General features: G+C 39.5%; 1 protein-coding gene across 3 annotated transcripts; it reads left to right on the top strand.

Moving 5' to 3' along the window:
• On the top strand, window positions 1-24371 carry UBE2J1 (ubiquitin conjugating enzyme E2 J1). Of its 3 annotated transcripts, none has more exons than XM_058021443.1 (8): window positions 1-150; window positions 9133-9206; window positions 10898-11029; window positions 11576-11660; window positions 13072-13177; window positions 15032-15161; window positions 18869-19000; window positions 23156-24371. In XM_058021443.1, the coding sequence occupies exons 1-8, from the start codon at window positions 120-122 to the stop codon at window positions 23450-23452; spliced, it is 987 nt and encodes a 328-aa protein (XP_057877426.1). In that variant the 5' UTR covers window positions 1-119; the 3' UTR covers window positions 23453-24371. The 3 variants fall into 3 exon arrangements, with proteins under 3 accessions (XP_057877426.1, XP_057877428.1, XP_057877427.1); XM_058021445.1 differs by lacking the exon at window positions 23156-24371 and adding an exon at window positions 21548-22289; XM_058021444.1 differs by lacking the exon at window positions 1-150 and adding an exon at window positions 378-494.

The raw sequence follows: 24371 nt of genomic DNA, 5'->3' as shown, positions 1-24371 counted from the left end.
TGCCACGTCAGGGGAGTGTCCCGCGGCGAGGCGGGCTGGGCTGGGCCGGGGCCGGCCTTCCTCCTCCACCCCCTGCCCCCGCCGCCGGAGCCGCCGCGGAGGGAGCGGTGCCCGCTGCCATGGAGGCCCGGTACAACCTCAAGAGCCCGGGTAGGCGGCGGCCGCGCCTTTACGAGCTGCCAGGGCCGCTGCGGGCGAGCTGGTCGCGGAGGGCTCGGGGGCTGGGGCTGGGGCTGGGGCCGCGGCGGTGGCGGTGGCGGTGGGTTCCCTGCGCCGGGGCGGTGGCGGCGTTCAGGCGCAGGCCGGCTGGGTTCGGTTTGCCTTCGCAGTGCGATGGCGTTGAAACCTTCGTCCGAGCTGTAATTCGGTTCAAAACACCCTGGCCGCCAGGTCTGTGTGCCCACGCGTTTTGATGGATCGTGGAAACGTACCTTTGAACGTTTAGTCGGGTGGCCGTGCCCTGCTCCCCCGGGCATCGCCTGCTCTCTGAATAGGTGCGTGTGAGGGACGGCTTGCCAAGGGTGACTTGGCCTGCGTGGCGTCAGTTCGTTTTGCAGAAGTGTTGCTGTACAGGCTCTATTTACTTGCGTCTGTGTTTGCTCCCATGATGGGTTTGGCATGTTTGCATGTTAAAATTCATGCCTATAACTTCTGGGCTTTCTTTTGAATCCTTGAAGTGAGACAGATGCCTCAAGAGATGTGGAGAAAACAGCGCTAGAAGGGCAGGTTTGGATTGCTGGGAGGCAAACAGTGGGCAGGCCGTGTCGGTGTCGGAGCAGCGGCCTCTGACCGGCTGTGCCAGGGCTTCACCCCTGGGAGCCGCTTGCATAGCCGGAGGCCTGGCTGGCACTGCCGGAGCAAAACCCCTCTGCAGCTTGGAAGGGCTGGGAGGGTTTCCGTGTGGGTTGCTGTCCCTGCTTTCCCCTAAGCGGGTGTTGAGAAACAGGCATTATCAGCTTCATGTTATTGTAATGAATAGTGGCTTTATTTTTTAATCATGCCGTCCTCTTACCAGCATGAGAGGTGAGGAGAAACTGAATGTTATGATGACTTGTACCTTACAAATGTCATGACACGCTTGTTTACAAACACACCTCAGGCGGATAATGTGTCTGTTGTTAAATTATGTCCCTTAGCCTCACACCCAAGTTGCATAACTGAAAGATAAGAAGGATCACTAAGCAAATGATGAACTTGTGGTCATTTAAAATATCAGGAAGGAATACTTTTTTTTAGGGAGATATGCAGGATGTGTGGCATATGTGAATTTCCAAGGCCACACAAACATGCTCCCTGGTTGTGGTTCGCCACGTCATGAGAAACAGTGGTGGTGTGCTGTATGACAAGCACCTGGGATCTGGGTGGAGACGACAAATATTTGTGGCTTAATTTAGAAATTTTTTTCCCCTTTGTTGCTACTTGTCCCCCCTGTATTCAAGAGAAAATTACCTTTACTGGAATTGATTTTCAGCACCTGTTGGTACTGAAAACCGTGTGGAACCAGCTGTTCCATAGCAAAATGAACTTTATGTGGCAAAGACAAATAATTCATACAATGGTTTAATATTGTTTCTCCAAATTAAGCATGTTTGGTTACATATTAATTTATTAAACTATTTCTTTCCATGTAGATGGTGAAAGTTTGTAAATTATATAAATAACTTTTAAAATTTCTATAATGCTTTAAAAGATTAATGTCAATAGTATGTGTGAAATCGTTCACTGAACAGATATGCAAAAAGGTGTTGAATAAATATAAACAAATATTTTAAATAAATATTGTTTCTTTCACAGTTGTCCATTAAAATGAGTTGACAGTAATTGTGTATAGCCACTGCTTCTAGTCTGGCACTTTACTTGCTAACCAGGTAGATGAGCATATGCAATTACTTAATATTTCTGTGTATGTTTTACAAATTCCTATCTTGTTCCAGTTACCTGTGCACTTTAGTGCTGGCATCTTACTCTTGCAATTTGACTGAAGGCTTACAATGAACTCTACAATATTCTAATATTAAGGTAGTTTCAATTAATGTAAAGGCACTAAAACATGTAAAAAATGCACCGTATTTTCTATTTCAAGGGGTTGTGTCATCTGTGGATGAAGGGATTACTTGGTAACTGAGCCCTCTAAGGCTTTAAAACAAGTAGCTGACCTTGTGCCTATTGTTGTTGCTTTGCCTTCAGTAGAGGAACAACCAAGCTGCTAACCTTTAGGTCAGCTTTAGAGATTTGGAACGTGCTATCTTGAGACAGAGTGGAAAAAGTAATCGTTTTGTACCTGTACAAGAGGCTTCTACTGCTGAAATCTGCTGCTAGACTTGAGCAAACTGCAAATGGTGACATCGTCTGCTCAGTAGACTTTTAAAGGGCAAACCCTACTAACCCTGTTAGTATAAGTTGCTTTAATATAATGTTGTAGATGAAAATACATTTTAAATAGGAAAATATTGTTAAAAGAAACACGTGCCTTTATTGATTGTTATTTTATGCCAAAATCTGCTGTAGAGTTTGAAGGAGCTGATGGTCATCTGTGGTTAATACCTGGATCCCTCTTCTGTGAATGTGCTAGAGCAGGTTGGTGAGTGGGGATCAGTTAGGTTCTCCATTGCTGTACTTTGTGTACTCTAAAGCAGACCACAAAAGAGCAGTATTACTACACATCTTTGTCCTGCTCCTAGGCAACGTGTTCATCTTCTTCCTTATCCCTGTTTCTACAGCCAGTTAGTTCATCCCACCATATCAGAAAGATGGTAGCTCTCCACAGCACAAAGCAAGGTGTTCCCCTCACACCACATCGCTGAGAGGCAGCGCAGCTCTGGCCCGTCTCTGTTTGCCTCAGGTACAGGCCGTGGCCAGTGCAGGGCTGGGGTGGCCCAGCAGCTCCTGTCACTTACCCTCTGTGAGAGCAGGGTGCCACGGGGGCATTCTCCTCATGCTGTCTTCTCACACTGCCTATGAACTTGAGTTTCTTTTTTATTTCTTCCCAAAAAGACCATTAATTTTGGAAGAGATGAAATTTCACACTCCACACTTCAGGTTTCTTTGTATTGCTTCAATAAGGCAAAGCCTTGTAAGCTGTTGCTTCATATTTTTGTGTGTATTTTCGGCAGTTGTAAAAGGGTAAGCTATTTTCTGTCTTAGGATTTCAGAATGGATTAGTCGATGTATATCAGCCTGCTACCACATGGCTGATAAACCTCTCCCATCAATATTAAAGCTCAGCTGACGAAAGTACAGACTCATCCTTTTCATGCCTCAGGAGCATCCCCATTTTCTGAAGTTTATAAGACAGCTACTTGGAATAATCTCTTTACTGTTTTTTCCCCAAGAGCTGTGACCCTTGGCCTGCTGTAAGATCAGACACCAAATCTTGTAGTCACTGCTCTTGTTGTGACAACGTCTCGCTTTTGTCTAGGCTGTGACCAGGTGTCTGAGTGGGTATTTGCACAGACACTTGAAGAGTTATGAACACGTACTTGAAGTGCCTCGCACACAGCCCACTAACAGCCATGCCTTTTAGGTTTTTGGGGAGCAGTGTGTTTTGCTTTCAGCAGACCAACTCATTGAGAATTTGATTAGTGAGGGCACTGCAGGCCTAGGGAGAGCACGTGGAGGGAGGCATGGCATGCTGCCCTGCTTTTGTTGCCCAGGGCACTGCTTTGGGAGCCTGAAGGCATAGGGAACATAATAATGCTGAGATTGTGATCCTCTTAGCTGTCATCTTCAATATGATTGCTGCTTTTCCTACCAACTGTACTTCTTTCTCCACTGCATATTTTGTGCAAGTGATCCGTGCCAACAAGCATGTGTCAGTTCTTTGTTAACTAAACAGAGCTAATAGGAAATAGCCAGTAGCTGTTCCGTGTATGAAATAAGGATAGATTGTTTAAAAATTAAACGTTAAACAGATGTTAAAAATTTATTTATTGTTTGATGTTAGTGTGTTCAACAAGCACCTTGGATTTTGTAAGTTTTACCCCCCCTTTGTGTTGGACTGAAAAGTTTTCAATTGCAACTACAAGAAGAGTGCTGTACTTCCTGCTGCCCTGAGGGAAATGAGGACTAAAGGTTGGCTGTTTCTGAGGGTGAGAGGAAAGCAAGACAAGACTAATTAAAAGTTTTTGTGTTTTTTTAATAGTTGTTAATGCTTTGTTGATCCTGTGAAAGAATGTACGTGAGGCTGTGAAGATGTAAAAGAGCTATTCAGGAGGCTTACGGGTCTTGAGAAGGGAAGTATCTGAGACCCTGAGGATGGAAAACAGCTGGCCTGTTTCTTGGCAAATGGTGTTTACATTTGTTTTGTAGCAGAAGTCAAAGGAACTGCCAGAGGAATGTCCTGGTCTTGGCTGGGTGGAGTTAATTTTTTTCCTAGTAGCTGCTTCAGTGCTGTGTTTTGGATTTATTTCTATTATTATTAGTTTACAGATGATCACACATCATTCACAGGTTCTAAGGCTGTCCAGGAGAATCACATCCACAACATGTCATACAGGTCTTAGTGACACTGTGCAGGTTGCTGTGAACCTGTTAGAGTTTCTGTATGCTTAGATTTAATAAACCATTCTCTAGAGAGTACAGCAAAAAATATCATTGAAAAAATACCATTTTCCACATCAAAGAGCTACTGTGACTCTTTCTTTTAAATATATTTTCTTGCATGTGTCAGTGACCACATCACTTAAAATGGGGATTTTTTTTTTAAACTTAAAATGTCAAAGCTCATCAAGTGCTGTCATTTTATGAGCAATCCTAGGTACTTTACACATAAACTTAATCCTGATGGGTTTTTTAATGATGTGGAGTGGAGCTACTGACAGAGTGATTCAGTGCTATTTTCCTCTTGCAAGAAATTTAAACCTTACCTTTATTAAATGAGATTTTCTTTTAAATGCCAATGGAGTTTGGGTCCCAGGTACTGTGGGCTGCTGTGGGGACTGGTGATTCAGCAGGTGATGCTCTGCACTGTGACCTCTGGGGTCACTTGATGGTTACACCAGCTGTGGGTCAGGCACTCTTGGCTCAATGGTCAGCTACAGAGTGGAGGGTGGAAGAAAACAAAGCCAGCTGGGTTTAAGAAGACCCTCCCAAAATGTCATCCATGTAATTGAAAGGACTTGATGCTTGTCTCAAACTGTTTATGTGATTTCATTTTTTTTTTCTATTATTGTTGTGTAATATTTTTGCTGATTGTCAGTAGTAGCCTCATTAATAGAAAAACACATAACAAAGATGACTTGTGTTTTACTAATCACTTAAGTGGATTGAGTAGTCATAAAAGTTTCTCTGAGATGAAGGGTTTTATGGGAGTTTTACTTTCATTGGAAAACCTGTATTCAGTAAATAAATTGCATCTTTACTTGTGCTGTTTTGGTTAGCAGAGCCATAGGGAAAAATTTACTTCTTCTTCTGTATTTTTTCTGAATAGACCTCTAAATCTTGCTTAAAGTGAAAAAAAAATAATAATAGCAGCCATAAATAAAAAGGTAGGAAACATTTGCCAAAGCAGTAAAAGCTGTCAGGTTGTTTTATTCTTCTTTTCCCAGCTTAGATAAGTCATCTTGAAAGATTGAGAGATCTCTAGCTTTATGCCAGCTATTCTGGATTCCATTATTTATCTGTTCATTATATGCTTTCTTTTTCAAACAGTGGAACTGAAATTTCAAACTGAAGTTTGAGAATTCATTTCAGAATGAAAAGGTTGCTGTACATTTGAGGAAGATACTGTCATGCACAACCACTTTTTTTTTTTTTTTAAGACATAATGATTTACTAAGAAAACACCACTGATGTTCAAATCCTGTCGTCCCTTTAAGCAGTCGTTTAACACTGCTTTAACACCGATGTTTACAAAGACTGATCACTTGCATTTTCTGTGTCCAGAAGGTTTCCCCAGCCACTAGCTACAGACTTGTCTGGTTGGGCACACAGCAGGAGCACTTGAATGTGACCTGCAGATATATTCAAAAGAAGCAGTTGTGTGAACTGAAGTTTGAGGGTAGCTTGAAGTAAAGGTTGACAAAAGTGGAATTTGAATGGACGTGGTTTTTGGCAGAAATGAATCTTTGAATCACATATGCATTTATTGTAGAAATTTTGCTCATTAGTTGTTATTCCACCACCACTCAATCCTAAAGAAAGCTGGTGGCTTTAAACTTGATTCTTAGATTTTTAATATCCATATTTTGCTTTTCAGAAAATTTTGTTCAGTGTAACACAAGAGGCAGATTGTCAGGCAGAGCCTTTGACCTGTAGTATTCTGTCTTTCCTCCACAGAGCAGTAGAGAGTTCCCACACTTCCTGCTTGGTGGGAGCTCTCCTGTAATCTCTAGCCTAGAAACTTAATTTCCTCAGGATTTAATTTTGATGAACATTAAGTGTTACTGGGTGTATCTTTGAAAATGTGGTTATTTTCCATGTTGATGGTCATGTCACATTAAAAAATAACTTATTTTGTCTCTAAAACCTGTCTTGGACAAATTCAGTGTCTTGACATTTTTTTTTGGCTGAATTAGCAATACTCTTTGGCTTTATTGACAGTCTGCGATTCTTTATTTCAAATGGGTCCAAACCGTTCTGATTTTTCAGAATTGCCATTGCCCATTGTTTACTCAGTGACTCAGGATGACTTAAGTGGGTTGAAATACCACGACTTATTGCAGGCAGACTTTGTGAATTATGCTTGTTTCTTCCACTGCAGTATTTGGTAGCCAAAGGAAGAACTGTTTCATGAATACTGCAGCAGTGCTTAAAGAAGAAACAAATTTCGGGCTTTCTTCACTGGATCACGCATTCTCAGGATGAACCTTTACCTCTCTGGGCTTCTCTTTGCAGCCTCTCAGGTGGTATTTTTCAGCAAGGTGGGAGGAGAAACACAAAATGGTTTGGGTTGGCAGGGATCTTTAAAGGTAATCTAGTTCAGCCTCCCTGCCTCAGGCAGGGACACCTTCTGCTAGATCACAGCTCAAAGCTTTGTCCAACTTTGCCTTCAGGGCTTCCAGGGATGAGGCCTCCCCAGCTTCTCTGGGCAGCTTGTTCCAGTGTCTCATTGCCCTCACTGCAGGGCAATTCCTTCCATATGTTGTCCAATCTAAACCTACTCTCTTGGAGTTCAAAATCATTCCCTTATAAGCATCTTCTAAGTATTGAAAGGTCACAGTAAAGTCTCCCTAGAGCCTTTTCTTCAGGCTGAACAGGCCCAGCTCTCAGCCTTTCTACATGCACATGCTGCTTAGAATCATGGAATAATAGAAAGGCTTGGGTTGGAAGGCACCTAAAGGATCATCTACTTCCAACCCCATGAGCAGGGACACCTTTCACTAGACCAGGTTGCTCTGAGCTCTGTCCAACCTGGCCTGGAACACTTCCAGGGATGGGGCATCCACAACTTCACTGGATAACTTGTTCCAGCACCTTACCATCCTCACAGGGAAGAACTTCTTCCTAATATACAATCTAAGTCTACTCTCTTTCAGTTTGAAGCTATTCCCCATCTTGTTGCTACATGCTCTTACAAAAATCCCTTTCCCATCTTTCTTGTAGGCTCTCTTCAGGTATTGGAAGGCTGAAGTTAGGTCACGTGGTAGATTTTTGAGATGTCCTAGTTTGCTTAATACTGAAAACTTCTTATAAGGAAATTATGTCTCTGGTGTTTGAGAGCTCAATTTGATGTTGCTGTGTTTCATGCCCTAAGAGTGGCATAGTATTATGCTCTATTAGCTTTCCCTTGGTGAATGTAGATGACTCCACATGATGCTTTTATGGGGGGGTGTATTTCTTTTCTGTGCTGGTCTCTCAGCTGGGAAATCTCAGTAACAGTTGTCTGCCTTGTCCATGAGTGCTCTGTCTTTGTTAGGTTTTGTTACATACATTCTCAGTTTTCTCACAGTCACCGTTTTGCTTCATGGGGTGTTCACTCCTGAATTAGCTCATCCTGGTGTGTGCCACTCTTCTTCTAAAGGTGTCCAGCCTTGTTGGCTGTGAGGCAATGCTGAGTCCAAAGCCTTTTCTGGTCCAGACTGGTTTTCTTATATTCCTCTCTAATGAACTGGTAAACCTTAATGAAGATGAAAGAGACAAAGTGTTACTCAGCAGAGCCTGAATGCTGCTGGCTGTGCCATGACCTTGTGGGATCTGTAGGGTGTTCAATTGACACCTCCCTGTGGCAGCAGCAGGACTGAGGTAACTGGCAGCAGCAGATTTCCACGTAATTGGTTTTCTGTTTGGGTTGTAAGAAGTGAAATTCTCAAACTTTGAGCCGTTGTTTACAGCTGTCCAAAAGTGTGAAGGAGGAAAAGAACTTTTCACAGTAGATTGGAAGGAGAATTCCTGTGTGGGGAGGTCAGAGTTTTTTATTAATGTATGGTGCACGTGAGGGCACCTGAAGTATAAGTGATGTAATAGAGCTTGCGAAAGAGGGCACAAGAAGGAAATAGAGAAAATACAGGTGATGCTGGTATTTCTGAAGTGGAAGGTTGGAGAAGGTTGCTAATGAGTATCCTGAAGTCATGATAGAATAGCTGGGTGTTAATACTTGGTGGCACGTTCCAACTGCAGAGGCCCTGGGTAAATTTTTCAGGCTGGGCATATGTGTTTTCAAATCTTCCATAAAACTTCTTCTCCTCTTCCTGGTGATATATTGATTTCTCTCAAGTATTACTGTGACCACCCTTTGATCAACTAAAGGAGTATTCATGTAATTGTCATGGGAGGTGTCAGGATAAAGCTTTTCAGCAGTTGTTAAAGGTGCACGTATATTGTAAAATATTGAGGTTGTTAGCCTTGGAAATCTTGTAGTCTGAAACTCTGTTAATGATACATATGTTTTTCCTCCTGCTTGGTGCAATTACCAATATAAAACTACTTTAGTCCCGGTGTTCAGTGTTGAGAAGCTCTGTGGCCATGCACGGATTTTTCATAACTTTATGCTTGTATAACCCATTTAGGGTTTAGTCATCATAAGTAGTTATATAGTATCTTGAATTATGAACTCCAGTGAAGAAACTGGAATCTGCTGGAGAAAATTACTTAGCTGAAAAGAGTTCTTCAAGAAATGTTTTATGTATTTTTTCTATGTGATGCATATTAAGTTATTTTCTTCATTTTCATGTCTTATGCTTTCCTTTTTTTCAGCTGTCAAACGTTTGATGAAAGAGGCTGCAGAACTGAAGGATCCTACAGATCATTATCATGCACAGCCTTTGGAGGTTTGTTTCTCTATATGTTTGCAAGAGCTTGTAATTAGGCTGTTTTATTAATATATACTCTTAATTAATATATACTTCTCTAAAATGCATATATATTTAAAATTTACATATTTAAACGATAGCAAACCGATTTTTTTCCCCTATGATGGAAATCAGCAGCAGAATTCAACTTCAATGGTCTTCTAGTTCAGGGTATTGGTAAAAGTACTTAGTGACAGTTTTACATGGCACCTGTGTAGTTTTATAGCATGGGTGTGTTTGTTCCCCCCATTGCCTTCCCAAGACTGTGGAAATACTTGATATGTAAATCAAGCTTTTCGTACCCAAACCTGACATCTGGCTCAGTTGCTGAGTTGGTCACTGAAACTCTTAAGGTGATCTCTGAGGATTGTTGTTTTGCTTTTAAGAAAACCTGTGATAAACACAAATGTGTACAATTCTGGATGCATTGTAAGAGAGAGGGATTTCACTTAAGGGGTAGCTTCTTGTCTAAACACCCAGTTAAGTTTTTGGATGGAGAGGACAGTGAAGTTCTGGTGGTTAGAAGCTTAAACAGAAATCCCTTCTGACTTCAGTGGATTAATTTAAAAAAGCAGTGTTCTGTGGTATTCAGTTGGGAGGTTTGATTTTTAGCTGTTTGCAGAAATGTATACCATCCTTGATGTGCTCACATAATAATGCATGTTCCTAGGTGCTATAAAATATTCCTTATTGTCTGCTGGTTTTTATCTGTAGCTTGCTTCTCCTTCCTGTGGTAAAATGAGAGGTTTAATTCTTGCTGTTATTTGTAACCTACACGAAGATCTTATTTCTGGATTGGAACAGTGTCTCACTGGGAAGAGAACACTGGCAGATGAAAGAAAATGCTGGAAGCCTTGACAGTTATCTCCTAGACTGTAAAAACTGCAACTATGTGGGCAGTCCCAGTGCTGTAATAGCAGTGTTTAGCATTAGCTGGGGGATCTCATTCACTGACAGCAAGCCTCTTTTAGGCTCCTGTCCTAACAGTAGGAGTTGTTCTGCTTGTAAATATTTAGGAAATTGTTGGCAGCACAAGTTCTGATACACAAATCCCAGCTCAAAGCTCCAAAGAAATAATGTTTAAAGAGAAGTTATTTATATGTCCAATGATGATAAAACTCTACATTTAAAAGTTGTGCAATAAGGCACAGTACCTGTTTCAAAATTGTTAGTGGAGGAGGGAAAATAGTTCTGTGGGGTGTGAGTCAAATCCCTGTGTTGACCAGGGCATGGAAGGAGCTTTGGGAAGGCTGTTATTAGTGTTCTTTCTTGGTGTAGGTCTCCCCTTGGTTCTCCAGAAATTATAGTTCACTGAGGCAAAGATCTAAAGATTTTGGATCTTACTCTTAATTGACTCAGTTTTCTATCTGTTGGGTAGTAAAGCTCTTCTAATAATTTATCCAGCTAGCATAAAGAATTTGGATAATGAATTTGAGGGTTTTGGCAAATTTTTGCACAAGAAAATTACCAGAACCCTACCTTGCTTTATCCTTAGTGCTGTGTTCTCTTAACTCTCTACTTGATTTTGGCTTCTTCAAACTTCTGCCTGTGTACTGTTTCTTCAGCCTGTCCTTGTTCAAGAAAATGACATCAACTTGTCTGTTTCTGTGATGAACACTTTTTCTTTTTTTTTCCCCTCCCCCCTTCTTCCATTGATGGGGGCATTTTAGGACAATCTTTTTGAATGGCACTTCACTGTTAGAGGCCCTCCAGATTCAGATTTTGATGGAGGGATTTATCATGGGCGAATAGTGCTACCACCTGAATATCCCATGAAACCACCCAGCATTATTCTGCTGACGGTAAGTAAGCATGCTTACTCATTTTTCCTTTTTATTGTTACCAGTTTTGTCATAGGGAGATTCTTGGCATTTAAGATAATGTTATTTTTCTAAGAAAGGTGGCACATACAGTATAATTGAAGATGCAAAGTCTTCCAAGATTATTTTGGTAATCTCTGAATTGCATGAAGCCTTATGCCTAATAAATGGAAGTTCTTTCCTCTGGGAGCAGTCACATTGCTGATGTGATTCTCTAGCCTTCTGTTCTCCCCATGGGCCCTCTTGATTTCTGTTGAATACATTGCTCAGATGTAGGAAGGCAGACCTGTAATTTGAGGCAAAAGCCTTCCTTTGTGCATAGTTTTGTAGAAGGTTTTCTTCATGCATTAATAGACTCAGATGACAGAGTTCTGTTTTCAGCAAGTTGAAATTTTATGGTGTTGGCAGTAGTATAATTGTCACATATTGTTTGTGTATGGAATTCTTTTGATCATGATTTTTGCAACTTTTACAAAAACTCGAGAATTAACTGCTGGCATGCTTTATTGTATCCTTTTTCCTTTGAAGGCAAATGGCAGGTTTGAAGTGGGGAAGAAAATTTGTTTAAGCATCTCAGGGCATCATCCTGAAACATGGCAGCCTTCGTGGAGTAGTAAGTAACAGTTCCTTGATAAATGTTACCCCCATTAAACAACTTGTTCTTTAAACTAAAAAAAAAAATCTCCTGAAGAATGTTTATAGTGTAAGAGGAGACAGATTTTGAGGGTGTAAAATTATGGGAGAATTTGTCAAATATAATGTCATAAAAGAGTGAAATTGAATGATTTGGAGATCTTACTAAGTAAATGCCAGGGCTGAGAAGCTGAGGGGTGATGGTAAGCTCTTCTTACTTGAATACATAAGCATTAAGAATTCTCAGACTACTTAGAATATTCTTTGTGTGTTTTGGTTAAAATTTTTCTTACAAAAATAAATCCTGTTACTTTACCCTGTTTTTGCATGATCACTAAGCCAGCTTGAATAATAATAGAAGTGAGTTTTCAATTCTAATGATGTGGTTCTGAGCACTCAAGAGGAAGATAATGTGGTCTGAGTTCAGAATAACTGAATTTTCTCTTATCTTTATTTTTAAAAATACTGTTATTACAGCTGGCATAGTTCATCCAAGGCAATATGCTTATGTTCAAGTAATTTTAGTTTGGCTGAGTGCAGTATATCAATTATTTCTATATCAGTTTCACTTTTAAAATATGTTAGTAAGATTTTAGGAGTTTTTTAGCAGACCACTCTTCAACTTTTGTTACATCTCCAATGTTTTTTTAAAGAGTAGAAAATACTGTGTTTCTAAGTAGTTGTATATATTCTGTCTCTTTTCTGTGGTACTTATTTTGATGGGATATTTATTTACCAACTGTATTGGCAAGTGTCTTGAATTCTTAAATTTCATTACATCTGTAAAACAAAGTCCAAGTACAGATGTTGTCATCAGAGAGGCTTCAGATGAAGAACAGATGACTTCTGTTACAAGCAGTTATTAATATTTTAAGTGAGCTCCTTCCCCTATTTATGATGACATAAATGGAACAAATTCTGCAATACTTTACAAAAAAGAAAAACTTAGCTTGTGTGCACTAAATTGCAGAATTCATGTCTAATTGAAAACAGATGCAAAAAAAAAATTCCCTGTGAACCATCTTATCTTTTTCCTCTCCCCCTGCTCCCCTTCTCCCCTCAACCACTTTTTATATGTTAGTTCTGCTTTAATTTTTTTCACAGTTTTTAAAGTCTGGAACACTCACCTTAATGCAACATTTTTGTGACAATTGATTTTTTTCTTCTCTGTTGACTGTTGGCTTTTTCTTTGTTTACCACCTTGTCTTAAAACAGAATTGAGAAAGCCTTGCAGTGTACCAAAAAAACCCCAAACCAGTGCTGCTTGTAGGAAATTCAGACTTGGCAGAATGAAGTTTTGCAGTCAGAAATTCAACTTTGCCAAGTGTGGAATGCAATTACATAACTGTTTTTTCTGCCACCTTGTTTATATCTCTGTTTTCCCATTTTAGTAAGAACAGCTTTACTAGCCATCATTGGATTTATGCCAACCAAAGGTGAAGGAGCAATAGGATCTCTAGATTACACACCAGAAGAAAGAAGAGCTCTTGCAAAGAAGTAAGTGTTGAGTTTCTTGTTGTTTTACATTCACTCACTTTTAGGGTAATGCATTGAGTAGAAAATAAGCTATTTTAGTCCCTTAGCTTCAGTCTTTATCTTATCTGTTCCAAATAAAACAAGTTCGATGCTTTGCATGTGTGGTCACTTTTTTCTCAGAGTATTGTGCAAACCTGGAACTTGCAGTCAAACAAAATATTTTGAGAGCACTTCGTTCCTTCCAGTATTGTGTGGTCATATTTGAGGTTTGTCTGAAGTTCAGTCTTGGAGATGTAATTAACATTGTGATACAGTACTAATTGCAGCATGGAGAGAAAGTGGATATGATGGAATTGATAGTAAGGGGGGGAGAAAACAACCAAAATAATGATGTATAATTGTCTTTAAGTAATAATGAAATTAGTTCAAAATTCTGAAGCAACTTCTTCTTAATGATCTTTAGGAAGTTAATTTAAGATTAGGTTTGTGACTATGATGAAATTATTGGCTTAGTGGACAAAGGGAAGGCAGTGAGTGTTGTTTTTTGGACTTCAGCAAGGCTTTTGGTGTCCTTTCTCTTATCCTCAGTTATGGAGTACTGCCTAGGTGGTTGGGGACAGTGAGGTAGATTAAGAACTGGCTGAGCTGCCTGGCTCAAAGGATTGTGATAAGCAGCACAAAATCCAGCTTCAGGCTGGTCACTATTGGTGTATTCCTGGTGTCAGTGCTGGGGCCAGTGCTATTCAGTGTCATTAATGACCTGGATAATGGGACAGGGTGGACCCTCAGCAAGTTTGCTGGTGATACAAGGCTGGGAGGAGTGGCTGATACACCAGAAGGTTGTACTGCCATCCAGAGGAGCCTCAGCTGGCTGGAGGAATGCCAGAGAAAAGTCCTGCCCCTGGAGAGGAACAACACCAGCTGAACAGCTGACTAGAAGGGAGTTGGAAGGGAAGATTCTGGCAGTCACCATGCTGATCAGGAGGCAGCCAAGAAGGCTGATGGTCTCCTGGGTTGCACAAGGAGCAGCCTTGCCAGCAGGTCAAGGGGAGTGATCCTACTTCAGTCCTCAGCACTGGTGAGACATCAGGAGTGCTGGGCTCAGGTGGGACTGTGACCAGGTCAGAGTACAAGAAAGACAACACGTCCTGGAGCAAACTCAGTGCAGTGCCACAGAGGTGATTGGGGGGCTGGAACATGTTTCATCCTTGGAGATAGTAAACGAGCTGGGAGTGTTCAGCCTGGAGAAGAGAATGTTCAGGGGATCATATCCATGTGTACAATTATCTGAAAGGAAGTTGTAAAAAAGGTAGAGCCAGGCTCTTTTCAGTGGTATTCAGTGACAGGAGTGAGTCAGTGGGGTAGGTTGGTCTTGGTACTGTGCTGTCGAGTCTCTGTGGTTCCTCACTGGCCTGGAGAGCCACTTGCAGTGTGCCCTATAGAGAGATGGTGTGGGAAGGTTCTGTTCTCCAGGAAGCTGAAATTCCTGGATTGGAGGTGCAAGCTCCTGGGTCCAGTATAACATTTGTAATAACAGTTAAATCTTTACAATCTATAGTTTTTATTTGCTGCAGATATAAGTAATTTAATTGTAAGAAATTATTAATAAAGTATAAATAATAGTGATATTGAAGTCGGTTATTAATACTTTCCTAAATGACATGAGAGAATTTGTGTTATATATAGATAATATAATATAGATAATTCTCAACATATTTTTTCAAGATAGTGTGATTTGAGGCAGAGGGAAGTACTTCTAAGTTACTGGCCTTGCTACCACTTGTCTTTCTGTGGATTGTTCTGCAAATAGTTTATTAAACAAGCACACAGGAACACTGAGAACATGCTATTCTGAGCTATGTCATTTGTGGGCAGGTCACAAGACTTCTGTTGTGAAATGTGTGGCACATCTATGAAGACTGCCCTCTTACCACTGACATCTGGAAGTGTGTCAAGCCAGGCAGACAAGGAGGCTAAAGAGCTTGCCAGGCAAATTAGCTTCAAGGTAAAGTCACTGTTTAAACTTTTATCTCTCTTGTAGAGAATTAGAAAAGAAAATACTGAGGGAAAAACTTGGAAATCACAGAAACATTCATCATTTCAGAAGACCTTCATCAATTGCTATGTGGAAGCCTGTTTATTTCAGTATAGTCCGAAAGAGAAAATAAGAATGTATTTCTTGAAATTTGCTGCTTAATAAGTTGTGCATCTCAAGCACTGATTGATTAGTTTTAATTTTAGTGGTAACCACTGTGGTAAAAACTGCCTATGTTGCTTTTACTTCCACATTTTCCAACACTAATAACTTGATTAAATTCTCCAGAATTAGTTTTATCATAAAAGTGTGACAAAAGTTTGGGCAAAGCTAACCTAAATTTTTTACCTTTGTGATTTTTTTTTCCTTTTGGCTTATGGAAGGAATAAAACATATTACTACTGAAAAATGGTTGCAAATTCTTTTGAACTACTCTGCTACTATCTGAAGATACTGAAAGTTGAACTCTGGTATGGAAGTTGCTGTGACCGAGAAATGTGTTCTCTAGCTTGTGTTTCAGTGAAAGCAAGGTTTGTTTAGACAAATACATTCCTTAGAGAATTGCATGTCTTGCATGCACAGTGTTGTTTTTCACTGGGTTTTCCACTAAACTCTTAAATCAGCCACTAAGGAAGACTACTGTGCCTGAGGGCAGGGAGCTACAGTTACAATATGACAATGTGGCATTAGTGTAGAGCACAGCCTCACTACGATCAGGGCTGCCAATATGTTCCCTTTTATCACCCATGTTCTTCTAATAGTGTCCTAAAGGCTACTTTTTACTTCTTTTGTGTGTGCCAGGAAAGTAAAGATTGTCTTCTGAGCATTCCTGCCAGTTTTGCAGGACGTGCATATCCCTATGCCATAACACTTAGAATAAAAACATCTCCAAATATTTTACAAAGATACAAAAAACAGGGACAGAATTTTAAAGCTGAGCTGCTTGGAGAAACAATGGGTTGCCTTTTCCTGGCTTTTTTACAGTATATAAGGGTTTAAAGTTGTAGGTTTGTTTTTTACTTAAGAACTGCTAATCTTCAAAGAAATTCTAGAAATATCAGAGTTTGGTTTTGTTTGGCTTTTTCTTTTGTGAGAAAGAACTCATAACTTACATGAAAACAATGTTTTCATACCTTTTTCAGTTTTAAAATTGAAGGCTTAGAGATATCAGTCTTTAAAGAATACAGGTGCTTTCCATGTATCTGTGTGCTTGACACCACCTCCTAAGAACAAGCACTTGTCAGGGGAAAAAATGAACAAAAGCCTTAGGTTTCTACAGCCTTTCACCATCCATTGTGATTTTGTGTTTTTTTTTTTTTTTAATAAGGTAAATCAGTTCTGTCCTCTGGTTGCACTTTTCTTCCCTTCTCAAATCAAATTTTAGGGGTTGGTATTTTTTAAGCTTCCTGCTTCTCTGCTTTGCTTGACTTTCTTATCTTTTGTTGTTAGGCAGAGGTGTTCAATTGATGTGTTTGTAATAAACTAATAGTAGGAATTACTAGCAGAAAATAAAGAAGTTTTTAATCATTTGGATACATTTCATATCAATTTATGGGGTAGTATTTAACATCAGATTGCTGATTGAGTGTATAATTTGAGAGAGTCTCTCTACTAGCAAACATACTAGCAACTCTGCATTCATCCTTTAATAAGAGGTTTCCTAACTATGTGTAGATGATCCCAGGGTTATTGTGTTTCTTACCAGCTTTAAACAAGATGGTAACTTTTTAAAAAGTCATATTGAGATAGGAATATGAAATTCAGGAGGGGGAAAAGACCCCAACATATCTTCTCATTACAGTTTTCCTGATTCTGTGAGCATCCACCTTTGTTCCTGTTTGTTTTAATAGTAAATTGTATTTTGTATCAGTTTTATATTGACTTCTAAATAGTTTCCTGTGTTTTAGGTGTTATATAGCAGAAATTCCACTTTGCTTAAAACAAGGAAAAAGAAAAAGAGATCACTAATAGGATATGTGTCACTGTAAAACAGTATGCTTACCTTCATGTTGCCATCACAAGGCATATTTTGCAGTAAATTCTCTGCTCACCCTCATATGTTTAAAGATGTTGGTCATCTTTTGAATGTTAGTCTGACTTCAGTCTAGATATTAGTACTTTCATAAACTATAGTAAATCAAATGCACATTTGGTACTGCTTTATAGAGATTAACAGTAAAGATGAAATAAGCTCATCTTGAAAGAACCAAGAGTATGAAAATCGGTCCTCTGGTTCTGGGGAACTTAAGATGGGACATAGGAAAGAAAGATTCACCCTGAGGGTTGTCAGATGCTGGAGCAGACTACCCAGAGAGACTCTGGAACCCCCAGCTTTGCAGATGCTCAAAACTTGTCTCACATGACTCTAGAGAGAATTGGACCAGGAACATCTGGAGTTCCATTCCAGTCTAAATGTTTCATAATTCTGTGTTGCTTTGTTGATGATCCATATTTGAATCATAACTTTTCCTGTCTAATATTACAGTTCATAATAGTTAGCTGCAAAGACAAAGCAGTCTTCTTAGCAGATTCTAAGTTTTCAAATGTTAAATGCATTTCCAGATTGTTTTGGTGCATTTTTTGGATTCTCTTGAGGTAATACATACAAAGAAACAGAGAACCTAATTTCCTCACACTAAATACTATCATGAAAGACTATTATACTGTGATCTTACCAGTTTGTTATCACTGTAACTGGTTGTTTTCTAATACATTGTTTGTATTTCTTGCTACTACTACCACCACTACCACCATGTCTGCATTTGAAGAATAGATTTGAAGTTGTCATTTTGTAATAAATTGGGATCAAGACACATGACTTGAGAGGTGACTTGGTTACTGACAAAAATTGATCTGGTCAAGACTTCCTTTTTTTTGACATGTGTAAATTTTAGAAGTATTCCAGTTCAGCACTATGATGGTATATCCTTTTCCATTCCCAAGAGATTATTGCTGGCATATATTCTGGGGTTTGTGTTCTTCTACATGTCCCTACTGATCTCTTGTCTCAGATTTCCTAAGCATGAAACCTAAATTCTGGGAAATAATGTGCAGTAGACATTTTGTAAATGTGTATGAAAGCAGTATTGAAAGACTTGAATTTTTTCTTTTACTCTGTGCTGAAATTTAAATAGTGGACACTGGTATGCAAATACTACCCAGTGTAGTGTCATACATATATGCCCCCTCTGTCTGTGAGGCAGTTTTGTACTGAAACCAGTACAGCTAGATTACACTGGCACTCACCAGAGGCTCTTTAGTCCTGGGGGGGAACAGGCTGTGCTAATTCACTTGTATCAACAGTAAGCCAACATTGTCTTAAGGACACGCAAAACAAAAGTTTTAAAAATTGTGTTATTCTGGCATAATGTCTTGGATCTTCTAAAGACTTTTATTTTTTGCTGTCTACATCCGTGCTTTTTTTTGAATGTTACATTTGATATGTGCAAACAAAATTGGGTTTTAAACCGTTGTTTGCAGATTTGCAGTCTTATTTTTAAAGAATGAAAATTTCTTAAATTTATTACTGTGTCATCAGAATACAGCTGGCACACCTGATTATTACATTTTGGTAAGCCTCATATTCTCTGCAAAGAAATACACATTCCAAAATAAGCCAAATTGTTTTGGAGCAATTTTGATCTTGTCTGTGACGTGTGCATATGTGCTTCTTGTAGGCAGAGGTCAATTCATCCAGGAGATCTGATGCTGGACCCTCAAACACATCAGGGCTGAACCCCTCTGCTGCTTCACGTGAGCCCCAGCAGGATGGTGCAGCCAGAGCATTCCCAGATCCAGCAAGTGCAACGGTATGGTCCATCTTGGAGCTTTATTGGGCATAGTCTGATTATTAAATTGTCCTCTTAAGCTGATTGGAGTCTTGATTAAAGTATGTAGTTCATATATTTATGCTGGAACTCCTGCATACTTTTATATAAAATCTGCATTATGCAGTATTTCTCAGGAGTCTGAACTGAATGCAGAGAACACCTCTGACTAGACTACTTCTGACAGTACTTTATTTTATTTGTAGTAGCTGTTGATGTCTACTCGGGGCAAAGTGATGATACATTATTCTTGTTTGAGTATTCAAAGTGCAAGCAAGGTACTGCTGCTGAAAGCTGGCTTGATAAAAATAACTGCCCTAGTATTAAGGTGAAATCCTTCCACATCTGAGCAAAACAATTTTTTTGAAGGAATATATTGTAGATACTCAGGTGGGACTTGGGTCTAGTGGTCACCTAAATTTTGGTACCAAAACTCTGATCACAGTGGGACTCATTAGTGGAGGCTGGAGAGCAGTGCAGATTGCTCAGCAGCAGAGGCTGGTGGGCTGCATCCCCCCTTGATTGCACAGACTAAATCTGTGTGGATTATGGGTGTCTAAACTTGCACCAAATCTGTACCAATACATTTGGTGCGTTGATATGGAATGATGTCCCACCTTGGGGCTTATAGCTAATGAATAAAGTCGATGCTTTGTGAGCTTTATTAAGTAACAAGGTAAAAACTGTAGTTAGGCTGTTTTCTGATAACCTGGGAATGCATTAAGCCTCAGTACACCTGTTATTAAGCAGTATCTTAAAGTAGTGACTTGCACTGATAATAGTGACTGGATGAAGCATTATGAAGGTGATAAAATAAACAGTGTAACTGAAGCCAGCTACTCTTGAGCTGATGAAGGAGTTTTCTGTCAGAAAATGAGGCTATGTTCTGAAGCATGAATTTATAAAGCCCTTAACTTTAAGTTCTGAATGATATATTGGCAAAAAGTGTTACCCTTTATCTCTGTTAATGATGTCTTAGTTATGTAATGCTACAGCAACCATTTTAAATGTCTTGACAATTGAGAATACTTGGCCCAACTTTGATTCATTAAAAACCTGACATTTTTCGTATTAGCCATTAAGCCATGCTGTGTCAAACTTCAGTGTTTCTTCAGTTAGAAGTTGTACAGGCAAACAAGTGTTTGACCTGTCCTGATTTCTGCATCTCTCCCCAGACCATTGGTATAAGTAAAAGAGGCTTCAGTAACCCAGAGGATTTATATGGTCCTGAGTTCCTGAGTTTGCTGTATTTTTAAAACATCCCTTCTAAGATTATTAAATATCCTTCTAGTATTCTGATAAAAATGTTTAAAATAATGGACTGGAGATATAAAGGATGCAATGAATTCTACCATTTTTCAGTAGACTGAACATGATATAAATTTCATTACTTGCATTTTTTTAGATGGTACAAGTTTTTGTTAGTTCTGATAGAAGTATATTTTACTGAAATAGCTTATTCATCAAATAATTGTTTAGATGTCCTTGGAGCAAAGTTTTCTATCAGTCCTAACAGTTTCGGAAGCTTCAGAAATAATGTGACATGTAGTAATATAAATAGTCTGTAATAATGTGACATGTGTGTGTTGAATGTCTATAAAGATCAGATGCTAAAGGTGGCTTTAATGTAATTATTATTGAATATTTCTATCTTTAGTCTGTTAAGCCCTCATCTACATTTCCAGTATGGTTTGGCAGAAACCATTAATTGGCAGAAACAATGGAAATTGTGTCATGTGAGGTGTTGTGTTTGTCCAAAAATCTTGTAATTTTTGCTTATGAAGAGTTTAAAGACTTGCCATTAAGTTGAAGACAAGATGATTGTGATTTTTGTTTTTTAATAGTGAAGCCCATCTGCCATTTTTTGGCATTCTTAACAATTAAGTCTTCAAACAAATAAAAACTATCTATCTATCTATCTATCTATCTATCTATCTATCTATCTGTCTATCTATCTGTCTATCTGTCTATCTGTCTATCTGTCTATCTGTCTATCTATCTGTCTGTCATCTCTATTACTTAAGATACTGTAGCACCTGGACCCAAATTTTTATTGGGCCATGATGATCACTCCTTTCTTAGCTTTGTTCTGCACATAATAGTTGGCCATTGATTATGTTGGGAATCCCAAGGTGGTGCATTAGCTGAGCTTTGGTCTGAAGCCTTTGGTCTGCTGTTGGCCCAATCCATCTATAATTTTCTCAGAAAAATAACTTAAAGCCTTGAAATTGTCAGTGAGATTTCTCTTGAATCACAGATCTGTTCATGTCAGTGTATGACAGCTTGTTCCATTCAGAACAGGGCCTTTCTGTTTTATTTTTAAATTTAAGTTTTGCAGTATTGAGAAGATGTGTATGACAGCCAGTGCTAGTTACTTTTGTTAGTAAGATGAAGGATTAGGAAGATATCTAGACTTTTTTATATCTTTAAAAACTGTTTGAAGAAGAAAAACATTGCTTACTGAATTGGTAGTTCTTGTGTCCTGAATTCACTTCTCTCCCTCTCACCTTCTGGATGGTGGGAATGTAGATGAATCTAGGAACTTCATTTCTCAAAGGCTTGGCTTCCCCAAGTCTTTATTTCCCTTGGCATGAGGAGCTTTCAGGTGACAAGCAGAATTGCTTTCTTCTGCAGTGTACTGGAAATCACAACAGGCTGCTTGTGGTGTTCTTGGCTGTCTCTGCTGATAAAATTTATCTTTTAAAAACATTTTTCTTTGAAGCTACCCAAGCTGCTTTCCTTATTTAGGCTAGATGCCTGTGTAAACAGCAAGTTATCAAATGTGGAGAGTAATTGCATCAGTACTTCCTTGCAAATGATAAACAGTGGGAAATAGAATGATGAGGGGGTAGGAATTGAAGGCCTCTTCCCTTGGTGAGACAAATCACCGACTAGGTGGAAATTTTGAATTCTTTATCCACACACAGAAGAGTCACAAGGCCAAGTGCTGTTCAATGTCTTGTGGATTGTCAAATCTGATATGCAGTGAGGGCATTCCCCATTAAGTCATGTGGAAAGATTATCTTTTATGGGTGTAGTAGATGGCTGAAGTAGTGCTTAAGGTTATGTATATTGGCCAAGTCCATTAAAAGGCTTTGGAAAAAAATCTAAAATGTCCAGAATTCTAGTTTTACCTGCTGTTACAATAATCTTTTAGAAGCAAAGGGGGAGAAAGCTAACTCTGGAAAATAGCTGCAAATTGGTTTAAGTAGGAATACCAGAAAATCGTATTTTCTGAGGACTGAAGATGAAACTTAAAAATTTTAAAAACCTGCAGTTTTTTCTCAGAGCTTTATTTTTTAAAAACACTTTAAAACAGAACCTTGTGAAAATGTTTATTTCTAATGACTGCACTGTATTACTATTTTTAATATTAAACGTTGGAAGTTTGAGCTTTTTAGTATTGCAAGCAGGATTAGTCTGGTGGGAGATCAGATGTCATATTTTCTAGTTCATAAGATTGAAACTTGTTTTCTTCAGCATAAAATTCTCATGAGCAGAACATCATTTGCTCAAGTGTATTTTTTAGTACCTGTAATGCCAGACCGAGTGTGCCCGGTAGAGGGCAATAGATAAGTGTCTGCACACGTGCTGTGCTCCAGAACTCCTGCTGGCATCAGGTGGTTTGTGGTCAGGATTTTCGTTTTGTTTTTTCAGTGGCGGTGGTTATGAGAACACGCTTCTGGACTCAGATGTCCGCAGGAAGCACTGCAGCGCTGCTTAACTGCAGTTCTTGGACTTCTCTCCATCCTTCTTTTGGCTTCCCTGTCTTGTTTCCCCTTCAGTATAGGTGACATTGCAAATCCTCAGAGATACAACTACCTAGAGGATTTCTTGAGCAGCAAAGAGTTAAAACAAATCCTAGACAAAGATATTTGAAATATCTAACACAAGTACGGTTTGGCAGACTTCCTTCAGCCTTCTCTTGTCTATAGAACTGCTGATTTTCAGCTTGAAATATACTTCTACTCAGGAGATAGCGTATGGGCAGAAACAGCCAGCTATAACAATTATTAGTGACATGTGACATGACTAGTGACAGTTATCTGCAGAGCATGTTTTAGTCGTGACGATTTTCTCTGTTGCTGACAAGAGATGAAATGCGCTGTGCGACGGTTCCCGCCCTTTGTGTTTCAGCGTGAGGGGCAGAGCGGCAGCGCGGCAGCCGGGCCGGAGCAGCCGCCGGCCGTGCCCAGCAGCAGCAGCGGCAGCAGCAGCGGCAGCAGCGGCTCGCTGAGCCCCCGGCAGCGCCGCGCACAGCAGCAGGGCCAGAGACGCGGCCCGGCCTCGGCCGACCTCAGCCGCGCCCAGCAGCCCCGCGGCAACGCCAGCCACGCGGGCTCCACCGTGCTCATCGTCCTGCTCACCTTCGCCCTGGCCGCCCTCATATTCCGCAGAATATGTCTGGCTAACGAGTACGTGTTTGAGTTGTAAGGTTGTTTGTCCTAACGGCGGCGACTTGAGTGCTTCGCTGAACGTTCTGTGTTGGCTGTGACATGAGAACTGTTTACAAAGGTTACTTTTTGTATTTACGCTTACGTCCTTATGAATGTTAATGTGTCTGCAAAGTTGGACCTGTAAGCTATGAGTTTTAATTGAGTGCCCACTAGATACTTGGAGAAACAGTGCAGTGGAATAGTAACATCAAGGCATGTGGGATGGGACTAAATTTGAACAATTTATTTAGTAAAAGACAATTTTTAAAAAACGGTTGATTCAATTTTTTATGGGGCATAAATGCTCGTATAAGTACCCCGTCTAAATTAATATAAGATCTGACGTTGAACAGGGGATGATAAAATGAAACACTGCTATGTGTTTATGTCTGGTGAACTCCTAATTTAGAGGGAATACAGTTTTGTAACCACTTTTATTTGCCATGACACATTTCCAGAGGAGAAACACATACAATTTGGTTGTGATGCTGCTTTGTGTGTGTGGAAGGGGGACGGGATTGTGGGAGGAAAGTAGGTGCCAGAAAACAACTTGCATTATTTTGGTTTTTATTTTTTGGAAGAAAGATTGGGTAGTCTTTTGAAAGATTTGAATGTCCTCTTCTAGTACCTTCAACTGTATATCTTGTTTTTAAAATTTGAAGATTATGCAAAACATGTCTATTCTTGCAATAGTTATAAATATGTAATATAATTATTTACCCAGAGCTGTTGTCTTTTAATTATACCAGAAATATACATAATGTGTTGAACTGAATGTTTCGTATGTGGTTTTATTTACTAAAGAAAATTTAAGCCTTATTACCTAAATTCTGATATATATGGACATGCTTAACAGAAGTATTTATTACAATCCTGCTAGTAATAAAGTTTCAAGCCAGTCTTTGGATATGTTTCAA

The sequence above is a fragment of the Melospiza georgiana genome, chromosome 3, assembly GCF_028018845.1.
Source record: "Melospiza georgiana isolate bMelGeo1 chromosome 3, bMelGeo1.pri, whole genome shotgun sequence".
NCBI classification, from domain to species: domain Eukaryota; kingdom Metazoa; phylum Chordata; class Aves; order Passeriformes; family Passerellidae; genus Melospiza; species Melospiza georgiana.
The sequence above is the reverse complement of the archived record's forward strand: the minus strand, read 5'-3'. Positions and strand labels throughout refer to the sequence as shown.